At 41.6% G+C, this 13,139-nt stretch overlaps 2 protein-coding genes across 5 annotated transcripts in view; one reads left to right on the top strand and one right to left on the bottom strand.

Annotated features, from left to right (window-relative positions):
* Positions 1–7,911, top strand: part of LOC110002497 (NLR family CARD domain-containing protein 3-like) — a 46,211-nt gene extending 38,300 nt beyond the window's left edge. For 2 of the 4 annotated variants that reach the window (XM_065960128.1, XM_065960125.1), the window contains one exon: positions 6,474–7,911. In XM_065960128.1, coding sequence (XP_065816200.1) covers positions 6,474–6,615 — 142 coding nt within the window. In that variant the 3' untranslated portion in view covers positions 6,616–7,911. Of the gene's footprint in view, positions 1–1,204; positions 1,410–1,535; positions 3,337–3,442; positions 3,617–3,713; positions 3,888–4,344; positions 4,516–4,635; positions 4,683–6,055 lie in introns of all 4 variants that reach the window. The other 2 variants (XM_065960130.1, XM_065960129.1) reach the window with 2 other exon arrangements.
* An 894-nt stretch (positions 7,912–8,805) lies between these two features.
* Positions 8,806–10,068, bottom strand: LOC110002489 (olfactory receptor 52K1-like). The gene has a single exon (XM_020658096.2). The coding sequence runs from the start codon at positions 9,928–9,930 to the stop codon at positions 8,983–8,985; it is 948 nt and encodes a 315-aa protein (XP_020513752.1). The 5' UTR covers positions 9,931–10,068; the 3' UTR covers positions 8,806–8,982.
* Positions 10,069–13,139: the final 3,071 nt, after the last annotated feature.

The following is a 13,139-nucleotide window of genomic DNA, read 5'->3' on the forward strand; positions in this document are numbered from 1 at the left end:
GCTTTGAGAGACTCTTGCAGTCTAGAGAGAGAGAAACGAGACGGGAGAGAGGAGAGCGCAACTGAAGTTGAGAAATGAACGACTCTTTTCAGTAAGTGATTCAGTTCAGTCCGTTCACCCAGATGATTCGTTCGTTTTGAACGAATCGTTCACGAACGACACATCACTATTATTAGCCACATCTGCAGGAATAATATTGAACAAGGTAGCTACAACTCCTAATAATAGATGCCAGTCTTAAACATTATTTTTTCTAATACTGAAAGTTTTTGGTGTGAAGCTGACACTGTCCACAGACTCCATGACTTCACAGGGTTCAATAGAAAACAAATGTCTTATCATAAATACTAAATAATTATTTTTCAATTGTCATGTTCACCTCATCGCTGTTGACATCAGTAAATATAAAACACAGACATTCCTCTTTTTGTCAGAACAGTAACATGAACTATATGCTTTGTAATATTGATTTTTTCTGGATGTCTCATATATTTATTTACAGTCTGTGGTCTAACAGTAGTTTTATCAACAACAACAAAAAGAAAAAAGATGCCAAAGCTCTCGTCTTTTATCGTTTAAAACAGACTTCTTATCCTTAAACATGTTCTTACACCCACGTAATGATTTGTAACACAATGTGAGAATTTAAATGTAAAGATTAGCCTCAAAATGTTTCTTACATATTATGATAAAACTTTGTTAATGTATTGCTCTGCTAACCCTGACAAAGTCTAACTGCTTTGACAAATAACTAATAAACATAGTTGTATATTCAACAAAGTGTAGTTTTAAGACTTTAATTAAATATTTGGGTTGAAGATAATTCATTTTAACTGTGTTGTAGAAAAGTTAAATGTTAACTTATTGTTTATAGAGTTTTCTCAGGACAAGCAGGAAAGCCGTAGGGGATGATAGCAGCCGTAGCCGTTAGCTATGCTGTGAAATGGAACGTCGAACTGAATGGGCGGAGTTAAGTCCCGCCTTAACGCTGTTGCTAGGTTGAGACCCCATTGAGACTGCAATTCCAATATGGATGCAGCAGTCGATTAGACTCATTTGATACCTCCGTAACAGACGGGTCAGTGTTTGTCCAGTAATATTTACAGTCTATGGTTTAGACCAGCTGACCTTCAGACTGACAGATGAACCACATGTTGAGTTCTACCAGTTTATATTAAATATCCAGTGTCTCCTTCTGTTCCAGCTGCTGGAGGAGAACATCGTCACCTTTGTGAAGAACAAGCTGAAGAGAGTCCAGAGGGTTCTGAGTCCAGATTACCCAGAATGCTTAGAGAGTCAGAGTGAGGATGAAGAGCAGGGTAGAAGCTGTAAAGAGGATTTTTTGAAGATCACTCTCCACTTCCTGAGGAGAATGAAGCAGGAGGAGCTGGCTGCCCGTCTGCAGAGCAGTAAGAACATTTTAACAGATTTAGCATTTTAGAAAAAGGACGAAGAGGTTTAAAGTTAAAAAACTCAGATAGTCATGTGATCTATATCAGGATCTGTTCATTGATTTCAGTTCTTTCTTTATTCAGGAACGTTTGGTGCAGTATGCCAACAAAAACTGAAATCTAACCTGAAGGAGAAGTTCCAGTGTGTGTTTGAGGGGATTGCTAAAGCAGGAAACCCAACCCTTCTGAACCAGATCTACACAGAGCTCTACATCACAGAGGGAGGGACTGGAGAGGTCAATGATGAACACGAGGTCAGACAGATTGAAACAGCATCCAGGAAACCAGACAGACCAGAAACAACCATCAGACAAGAAGACATCTTTAAAGCCTCACCTGGAAGAGATGAACCAATCAGAAGAGTGATGACAAAGGGAGTGGCTGGCATCGGGAAAACAGTCTTAACACAGAAGTTCACTCTGGACTGGGCTGAAGACAAAGCCAACCAGGACATACAGTTCACATTTCCATTAACTTTTAGAGAGCTGAATGTGCTGAAAGAGAAAAAGTTCAGCTTGGTGGAACTTGTTCATCACTTCTTTCCTGAAACCAAAGAAGCAGGAATCTGCAGGTTTGAAGAGTTCCAGGTTGTGTTCATCTTTGACGGTCTGGATGAGTGTCGACTTCCTCTGGACTTTAAAAACAACCAGACCCTGACTGATGTCACAGAGTCCACCTCAGTGGATGTGCTGCTGACAAACCTCATCAGGGGGAAACTGCTTCCCTCTGCTCGCCTCTGGATAACCACACGACCTGCAGCAGCCAATCAGATCCCTCCTGAGTGTGTTGACATGGTGACAGAGGTCAGAGGGTTCACTGACCCACAGAAGGAAGACTACTTCAGGAAGAGATTCAGAGATGAGGAGCAGGCCAACAGAATCATCTTCCACATCAAGACATCCAGAAGCCTCCACATCATGTGCCACATCCCAGTCTTCTGCTGGATCACTGCTACAGTTCTGGAGGATGTGCTGAAGACCAGAGAGGGAGGAGAGCTGCCCAAGACCCTGACTGAGATGTACATCCACTTCCTGGTGGTTCAGTCCAAACTGAAGAACATCAAGTATGATGGAGGAGCTGAGACAGACCCACACTGGAGTCCAGAGAGCAGGAAGATGATTGAGTCTCTGGGAAAACTGGCTTTTGAGCAGCTGCAGAAAGGAAACCTGATCTTCTATGACTCAGACCTGACAGAGTGTGGCATCGATATCAGAGCAGCCTCAGTGTACTCAGGAGTGTTCACACAGATCTTTAAAGAGGAGAGAGGACTATACCAGGACAAGGTGTTCTGCTTCATCCATCTGAGTGTTCAGGAGTTTCTGGCTGCTCTTCATGTCCATCTGACCTTCATCAACTCTGGAGTCAATCTGATGTCAGAAGAACAAACAACATCCAGGTCTGAAGTATCAAGAGAAAAACCTGACCCAACACTTTTCTATCTGAGTGCCGTGGACCAGGCCTTAAAGAGTTCAAATGGACACCTGGACTTGTTCCTCCGCTTCCTCCTCGGTCTTTCTCTAGAGACCAATCAGAATCACATACAAGGTCTGCTGACACACACAGGAAGTGGCTCACAGACCAATCAGAAAACAGTCGAGTACATCAAGAAGAAGATCAGTGAGGATCTGTCTGCAGAGAAAAGCATCAATCTGTTCCACTGTCTGAATGAACTGAATGATCGTTCTCTAGTGGAGGAGATCCAACAGTCCCTGAGATCAGGACGTCTCTCCACAGATAAACTGTCTCCTGCTCAGTGGTCAGCTCTGGTCTTCATCTTACTGTCATCAGAAAAAGATCTGGACGTGTTTGACCTGAAGAAATACTCTGCTTCAGAGGAGGCTCTTCTGAGGCTGCTGCCTGTGATCAAAGCTTCAAACAAAGCTCTGTATGTGTCCACATAACTATCCAGGTTTAATGTAGTTCTCTTTATTCAGAAATAACAACTATTGTTTTTAATTGCTTTCATTTGTGTTCTTCTGAATCCTTTTCAGGCTGAGTGTCTGTAACCTCTCAGAGAGAAGCTGTGAAGCTCTGTCCTCAGTCCTCAGCTCCCAGTCCTCTAGTCTGAGAGAGCTGGACCTGAGCAACAACAACCTGCAGGATTCAGGAGTGAAGCTGCTGTGTAGTGGTTTAGAGACTCTGCACTGTACACTGGAAACTCTCAGGTCAGGACTTGTTCATGCAAATGTTCACCTTATCAGCTTGCATGTACTTACTGTTCATTTGATATTTTGATTGACTAACCAAACAACTTCTTTTCAGGCTGAGTGGCTGTAACTTCTCAGAGAGAAGCTGTGAAGCTCTGTCCTCAGTCCTCAGCTCCCAGTCCTCTACTCTGAGAGAGCTGGACCTGAGCAACAGCAACCTGCAGGATTCAGGAGTGAAGCTGCTGTCCTCTGGATTAAAGAGTCCTCTCTGTAGACTGGACACTCTCAGGTTAGTGTGCAGCTCTAAGATCATGTTTTCTCAGGTCACACTGGCAATCTGTACCATGCCGTACCTAAGCATGATTGGCCCCCTCACTGCGCCATTCACACGCTGGCCGGCACGGCCCGCGGTCACACTACACAGGACTATCTTTCACAATTAACTCTTGTACATCATGTCGTAATATGCTACACGACATGAGAGAGAGAGAGAGACAGAGAGAGAGAGAGAGAGAGAGAGAGAGAGAGAGAGACAGAGAGAGAGAGAGACGTGCAGTCGAGTACGCGTCTGCACATCGGAGATCAACATAGAGAGCATGACAGCTACTTTACTGACTTTGCGGCTGGAATAAAGAATGTGAAATATGAAGTTGTGTGTGTGTGTGTGTGTGTGTGTGTGTGTGTGTGTGTGTGTGTGTGTGTGTGTGTGTGTGTGTGTGTGTGTGTGTGTGTGTGTGTGTGTGTAGTCTGTCAGGTTGTCTGATCACAGAAGAAGGTTGTGCGTCTCTGGCCTCAGCTCTAAGCTCCTCCTCCCACCTGAGAGAGCTGGACCTGAGCTACAATCATCCAGGAGAACGAGGAGAGAAGCTGCTGGCTGCTGGACTGGAGGATCCACACTGCAGACTGGAGACACTGAGGTACAGACAGACACACAGAAGCTGTCTCACTGTTTCTGAATGATGAACTCTGCTTCTTGTCTGATGCTGGATTTAAATCTAGATGTATAAAGTAGCTTCTGATCTGGTTTCTTCCTCCAGGTTGGACCATGGTGGACTGCACAGACTGAAACCTGGTCCGAGGAAGTGTGAGTGTGTTTTCATTTCTCCTCATCAGAACACAGCAGCACATGTTGGATGAGGGCTGGAAGTAACACAAAGTGATGATAAAAGTGAGGGTGATGGAAACTCATGAGAGTTGAAATATTAAATAATGAAAAATGTCAAGTGAAATAAAAATGATGAGTGATTAGAAAATCACCATTCATCACAGAAATTCAACAGAAATGTTTACAACATGCAGATTTTGTGACTTTGACATTTATGGTTTTGATGTTGGCTGCTGGCCGGCTGCTCCTGGTCGAGCTCATGGAAACATTTTCAACTTTAAAAACAGCAGAAATAATTTTTGATTTTATGTTCATTTTCATAAACATGTAAATATGCAGTCTTCTGGCTGTGCAGACAGTAAAGGTCAAAGGTCGAGCAGTTCCATGGATGGATCAGTTCTTCTTTTAAACTGGAAGTCACAAAAAGTGCGTGCTGTAAAAATACATTTCTGTTGGACGTGATGAGTTTTCATCTCCTCCTTTCTTATCATTACTCTCTGTGACTTCCACCCTCGAGGCTCCTTTCCTTCAATGACAACAGAAACAGTTTGTGTTGACAACCATCAATGATGAATTAAAGACAATTACAGATTACATTTGGCTCTATTTTCATCAAATCATTTGGATCAAATCCACCTGAACTTCATGAAATGTCTATGTTTGTATTTGTTGACAGGACTCGTCACTTTTGAACTCAAGTTAAAGAAATTAGTTTCTGTTTTTGTCTCTGATTGAAAGATTTTAGAATTCAGATCAAAACACACAAAGTGAACACAGTGATCCAACTCCAACATATCTGACATTAGAGTCCATGAAGATCAATAATAAATATGTGTTTAGAGTTGGTCAATATTTCAAGCTACAACACATCCAGTAAAATGTACAAAGTTTATTGTTGTTATTGACATCGTCTCCCAAAGTCCTATGGAGACAGTTTGATCCCCCAGCCATAGACACAAGGATTGATGAGCACACAGATGATTCAGGGTGTGACTACATCACATTGTGTGTGACAGTGAAAGTGGAAATGAGGCTCCTGTTTGTGCTGAATGTGACCTCTGAGGACAGAACAGTTGGAGACAGCAGATGGTTCACAGCTTCTTTGTGCTGCACTTTGATTAGTCAGACTTTATTCACTGCATGTGTTTGTTGATTTGGATCTTCATTCATCCTGACTGCCATGGTAACTACATTTGAACTAGATTAGAAGTGGATTATTACATTTCAGTGCCAAACATCATTCAGTGCAGAATATGAACTGTAAGTTTGATTGACTCTCAGTAAGTGTCAGTAAAGTTGTTGATGAATGAACAGATGATAACCTGCAGCTGTGTTGTTGTTCTCTCCATCAGACGCCTGTGAGCTGGAACTGGACACAAACACAGTGAGCAGAGACCTGAAACTGTCTGACAACAACAGGAAGGTGACACATGTGGAGGAGCTTCAGTCATATCCTGATCATCCAGACAGATTTGACATCTGGCCTCAGCTGCTGTGTAGGACTGGTCTGACTGGTCGCTGTTACTGGGAGGTCGAGTGGAGAGGAGATGTTTCTGTATCAGTGAGTTACAGAGGAATCAGAAGGAGAGGAAACAGTGATGAATGTTTGTTTGGATTTAATGATCAGTCCTGGAGTCTGTTCTGCTCTGATGGAGGTTACTCTGTCTGGCACAATGACAGAAGAACAAACATCTCCTCCCCCTTCTCCTCCTACTTCTCCTCCTCCTCTGTCTCTCACAGAGTAGCAGTGTATGTGGACTGTCCTGCTAGCTCTCTGTCCTTCTACAGAGTCTCCTCTGACACACTGATCCACCTCCACACCTTCAACACCACATTCACTGAACCTCTCTATCCTGGGTTTAGGATCAGGTCTCGTGGTTCTTCAGTGTCTCTGTGTCATTTGTCAGTCTGAGAAACTCTGCTGACTGAAGATCAGCTGACTCTGTTCACTCTGTTTCAAACTAAAGAATTATTCTGATTTCATCACTTTGATTTGAAATATTTAATCACGCTCTTCTTTCAACACCAGTTACACATATAATCAACTTATCCATCAGAACTAATAATTCCCACTGGAATTGAAAACAGCAATTATAACCCCAATTCCTAAAGCTGGAGACCCTGACCGGATCTTTAACTACAGACCAATTTCAATCTTACTCACATTCTCAAAGGTTCTTGAAAAAACTGTTGCCAAACAACTTACAGAATACCTTGAAAGTAGTAACCTTCTGCACCTCAAACATTTTGGTTTTAGTAATCATCTCATCTTAAACTATGATAAATCTGTCTGTGTTTTCTCAATAAAAGTATAGAAAGAGACAAAAGAGGTTCATGAGTTAAAATGTTTAGGTATTATTTTAGATTCTCAGTTGAAGTTTCACAAACTGGAACAAGTTATGAAACTGTCAAAAGAAATGTAAACTGTTTTTGTTTAGTCAGAAACATAGACCGCTTAAAGCAGCACAGCAGTTTATGCACGCCATGATTTTTGCTCATTTATTTAAACTGTATAACTGTTTGGGGACAGGCCAACCAAACAACCATTACACCTATCAGGTCATTATATAAACATGCTCTGAAAGTAAAGGATCAGAAATCAGTCAGAAGGCACCGTCACATCGCTCTAAACAAACACAACATACTGAGTTTTGACAGTTTTGTAAACTTTTCTTTTTTAAATCTGATTTTTAAATGTGAAAACGTCTTTGCTCCAGAAACTGTCGGCTTGTAAACAAACCGAACACCGAAACACAGAACTACATTTGGTCAGTCATCTTTTTCAGTAAGGGGAACACACCCGAGTTACACATCATCTGAAATTTAAAAGAACTGACAGAGCTCAAGGTTTTTAAGACACAAGTAAAACAGAGGCTGAAACTGATGCAAGTTTGTGAGCATTGAACGTTTCCTCTTAGAATAATCGTTTTACTGTTTGGTCTCATTTAGTCTCTTGTTTGTATTGTGCTTATAATGTTTCTTTATTTGTATAGCATCACAGCTTCTGTAATTCTGTTTTAATCCTTAAAGCCGAGACAGGGACAGGAGTAGCAATTAGCCACGGACAGAAACTTGTATGCATGGCGTCTACTTTGTATTTAACATGTGCACCAATGTTTACTGCATGTGTTAAATATAAATAAATGTAACCTGCAATCCTCAGTGATATGTAACATCTTAAAGAATAAACACTTCTTTTATATTTGAATGATACTGTAATTGTACTCTTATTGTCTATTTTATATTTGTTGGAGAAAATTGTCCAGTTGTTTAATCCTGGTTTGGGACTGAAAACCTTCTGATGTGGAGTTTGAGATTTTATTTTGTGCACAGGTAAGTGATGTGTGATTTATCTAAAGCTCCACAGTGTCTCAAACTCACTTTTACAAACACTTTCTCCTACTTAGTAAGTGAATATCACAAAAAACTGGGAATTCATTCCTTACCAAGAAATGTCTTCACAGCTGTGTTCATGAAGGTTTCTTATAACACGTATAAAAAGATTTAAATTAAACTCCTGCAGGAAAATCTGTGAGAGCGTTTCAAAGTCGGGGTACCCAGAACCTTATTTGTGAACGTTAACCTCTGCCTTAGGTAGCCTGTGAAGAATCAAACTAACTTTGTTTTGTACAAAATCCACTCATTGGAGGAAAAACAGCCACGCCCACTTTTACATTAAAATAAGTTGTATTTGTGGATTTCAGACTCTACATCAGTGGTTTCCAAAGTGGGGGTTGGGACTCCTATCGGGATCATGAGACACTGAGAGGGGGGTCGCGAGATGCCTTCCATAACAACATTAACATCAAAACTGATTTAAAATTGCATATTTTATCCATTATTGTGAAATAAAATGAAAAACAAGTAGTATGATTTTAAATATAAGTACTGTCGTTCAGTCAGATTTATATTGAAATGAGAGTGATGTTTAAATAAATCCTTTTTTGTTAGAGAAAACAGGATCTCATGACTTGGTCAAGCAACAAGTGCTTTCCAAAATGCTTTTCTACACAAGCTGTCTATTACTGTGAAGTTTTAAACAACAGTAAGTGATCTTGAAGAAGATAGAGAGCAGTTACCCTCTGTGTGTGTAACTGAATAATGTTCTGAGACATCAAGTCTTGTTAGTCTGTTGATATAACAGTACTAAGTGGATTTGTACAATTTTACTCAGGCATTACTATTTTAAAAACAAGTTATACCTTACTTATAATCTATCTTCTTTTTGTCATGAAACTGGGTGGCCTTAAATGTTTAGAACAGATTTTATTACAGTTTCTTAGGGATGGGACGCAGTTCTGTTAAAGTGACACAAAATCAGCGTCTTCACAATGTGCTGTCTGATCTCAGCTGTTCTGATGCCGTAGATGATTGGGTTGAAACAGCTCGGGAACAGCACATACATGGTGCTGATAAAAACACGAACAGCTGCAGGAAGAGCGTTTCTGATCCGATACGACAGGAATGCAACAAGGGCGATGGTCAGGCTGACAGTGATGACCACGATGTGAGTGATACAGGTGTGAAGGGCTTTGACACCTGACTTTCCAGAAGTCAGCACAGAGCTGAATATGATGACATAAGAGGCAGTGATAAAAACAAAGTCAGCCACAGGGTTAAGGAACACCGTCAGTAACCCAGTCAGGTTGTTCATGCTGGTACTTCCACAGGCCAGCTCCACCAAGGCCATGTGCTCACAGAAACAGTGGTTCATCACATTTCCAGCACAGAATGACAAAGTTCCTGCCAGACTGACAAACAGTGTGACCAGGAGGAAGTTTCTTATCACAAGTGGGATGATAAACTTTAAGAACCCTGGTAAAGCCATGTGTTCATGGTAGTAGAGGGGAGTGCAGATGGCAAAGTATCGGTCCAGGGCCATCCAAACCAGCAGCGAGGACTGAAAAGATGCAACAAAATGAATAAAATGCATCTGAACCAGGCAGCCAATCAGAGAGATTCCCCTCCAGTCAAACAGGAAGTTCAGCAGCATGTTGGGAACGAAGAACAGTGGAAGGCTCAGATCCACGCAGGCCATGCCGGCGATGAGGATGTACATCGGTGAGTGGAGGCTTCTCTGTGATATGATGACGTACAGCAGCAGGGAGTTAGCCAACAGTGACAGGACGAACATGATGAAGAAAGGGAAGAAGAGGACCGGCCTCAGGGCACCAAGTTCATTAAAACTGTTGAGGATGAAATATTTGTGAGAGGAGATGTTCTCCATTTGCGTTTGAGTTCAGTCAGCCTGGAAACATAAACTCCAAATCAAATGCGTGGTTAACTTCTATATAACAGCAGGGCGTGTTTCTGAAAGAAATGCTTGAAATGAATGCCAAATAAATTCAGATATGATTGTCCTGTAAACAAAGAAGAAGCCCACAACCTAAATGAAATCACTGCACAGAGCCCATTGCTCTATCTGATCAAACACTAAAATAAATCCAGCACAGCCCGTCATCTAATTCAGTTATTCAACTCATCATATCATTCATGTTATCTCACCATGAATACAGATTTTTATGGAGAGGAGTTCATGATCTGTAATGTTTACCCAACGATCACATTCAAACTTCTGAATGTGTGAACAGTTTGATCAGTCAGAGAATTAAAACACGAAGTATCACTTTAAGTATATAATATTCAAAATAAGTTTCAGGCTTTGTGAGAGCAGAGAAGCAGCAGTAATTATATTTGACCTGCACAGTTTATCAAGGCACACAGCTTACATTATGAGGCTCTGTTTTATGTGTTTTTTGGAGGTACGTAGATATATCGCACGTTTTCTTTTTACCTGTCAAAAAAAAAAAGCTGAAGGAATTGACTTCAAATTTGCCAAAAGGTTCACTTCAATTCAAACTCATCGACACTCGCTATATATCCAATATAGAGAGAGAGAAGCAACCGGGGGAACACCTGTGAATGAGTCGTGGAGATAAAAACATTACAAGCCCTCACCAGGTAAACGTGATGTTCTCACTTTATGCCCGTCAGCAGTTTGTAGTGGAGGGATTCCCTCTCTGTTGTCCTATCCTAAAGTTCTGCCTTTCTTAGTCCAGAGTCTAAGAACAGAGAGGTTCAGGTGTTCTTCTACGGCAATCCAAAATACAGCATCATGAAGCATATTTTTCAACATTTAACATGAAGTGGGTCCTCTCTTTGTGCCTGAGAACTTTCCAAAGGTTTATCAGGAAATACATACAAAAGAAAAATCAAATATTAACAAGAAGCACATCATCAAACAAATCTCACAAAGAGCAGAGGCGGCTCATTTCTCTGAAGAGAGAACTGAAAAACCTAAAAACATGATGGAATCCAAAGATTCTGTGTAAACAATATACAATTGTCAAACAATAATCAATCTAGTTGTCCAGTTGAGCTGAAGTTTTTTAGATGTATTTCTTTCCAGATTTAGACGGAACAATTCAAATCAGATCAAGAGAATCGCAGAGTAGGAAGAGAAAATGAAAAATCTATAAAACAATCTGAGGTGGAAGAATCATCAACACTGCTGATTCTGTGCGAATGCTAGATCAACTGGGAGAGCTGCAGACAGTTTGGATGTGTAGAGAGAAATCAGAGTTATACTAGGTGATGCTGTTTTGAAAGTTTGTTAACACATCCCATCTGGAGGTTTACGAGGTCTGCTGCTGACTCTCCTACATCTACCTGTCCCAGCTGAACACTGACTCGTCATTTTATCAGCCTCCATCTGCATCTTCATTGGCTGCAGAAACAAAAAGTCCCAATGTGTCATACAATCTAACAAAGAACTTTGTAGGGAAAACTTTGAGCTACAGTAAAAATGACTTAGTCACTGGAGGTGAAATTGATGTTAACTACCGTGAATCCTCAAATAGTAACCGACCATCCATGCAGTCAGTACCAGGTCTTTATATGGTAAATGGACTTCAGCTTGTTGAGTCTTCGGACTACTCAAAGCGCTTTTATACCGCAGGTCACACATACACATTCACACACTGATGGTAGAGGCTGCTGAGTAAAGAGTCCATCAGTATTAACTCATCCATACATACACATTCACACACTGATGGTAGAGGCCGCTGTGGGAAGAGTCCGTCAGTATTAACTCATCCATTCATACACATTCACACACTGATGGTAGAGGTCGCTGTGTAAAGAGTCCATCAGTATTAACTCATCCATTCATACACATTCACACACTGCCGACGAACCAGCGGGAGCAATCGGGTGTTAGGTGTCTTTCATGGGACACATCGGACATGTTGCTTTAGGGGCTGGGGATCAAACTCCCAACCTTCCAGTTGACGGTCGACTCTGCCACTGATCCACAGCCAGCCCTGCAGGCCATGGTATAAAATCTCTGGCTAAGAAGTTGAATTGTTCATATTTCTGTACACTGTGAATGTTTTAGCCTGATGAAAGAAAATACAGAAAATGTTCCCTACCTTCTGCCATCTGAAGTCTGTTATAATAAACAATCTGAACACATGAAACAGCTTTGTCACCTGCTTCCCTGTCTCTTTCCCAAGCTCACACCTTCTCTTGCTAAGTGACAGACGTGAGCTTCAGCTCGACCTGTTTACATTTGAAATCTGAGCTGAATCGTGACAGGTAAATCCTGACTCAGTGAAATATTTTTCATGTTGACCAATAACCAGAGAATCTTTAAGGGGACATTGTTGGCACATTGTTGATCAGGATTTTGTCGGATCGATGGTATCGGGCTCTTAGTTCATGTATTCTCTGTGTCCTCAGATCTGAGTTGGTAGGATTGCTCAAAAGATGTGTGCTTTGTCTCGCAGTGATGTTTGACATTGTTGCATTTAACAGTTGCGAGGATGTTTAAACATAGGAGGCATATGATGTATTGGACCTCAGCCATGCGTGCTGGACAAAGGACTCAGCCTATATCGCAGTTCTCAAGGCTGACTAGAGTTATTTTGGAGGGAACTATACAAAGGAGTCTTAGCCCAGCACCCCCAACAGCACCTAACAAATAGGTGTGAAAAGTGTGTGTGTATGGGGTGGGGGGTGTCTGAATTCTCTATCCTCGTTGGAGGAGGCCTGAGGTAAACCCACAGGCAGTCCCATTCCTTAAAAGCAATCGCCTCGCATTGCTCATTCTCTTCAAGTGTGGTGTGCCAACACCAGAGGATTCCCTCTCCCATATGATGGACTCCAGCATTTGAGGAGAAAAACCCTTTCCTCCTCTTGGCTTACATGAGTTAAACTCCAGAGCTGAGGTTGCTCAGTCTAGGTAACTCTTCACATGCTGAATTCAAGCATCAGAGGATTCAGCTGACTACGTCCATGGCTGATTGCGTCCAAAGAGCTTTGGGCGCAATCAGATGCTATCAGGTTCGAGTAAAAGGAAGAGTTTCTTTCCTTTGATTTTTCGGAAGACGTCATTGAATGCAACTGGATAGGAGCGATGAAGAAAGCCCACTGATC

The sequence above is a fragment of the Labrus bergylta genome, chromosome 11 (genome assembly GCF_963930695.1).
Source record: "Labrus bergylta chromosome 11, fLabBer1.1, whole genome shotgun sequence".
NCBI classification, from domain to species: Eukaryota; Metazoa; Chordata; class Actinopteri; order Labriformes; family Labridae; genus Labrus; species Labrus bergylta.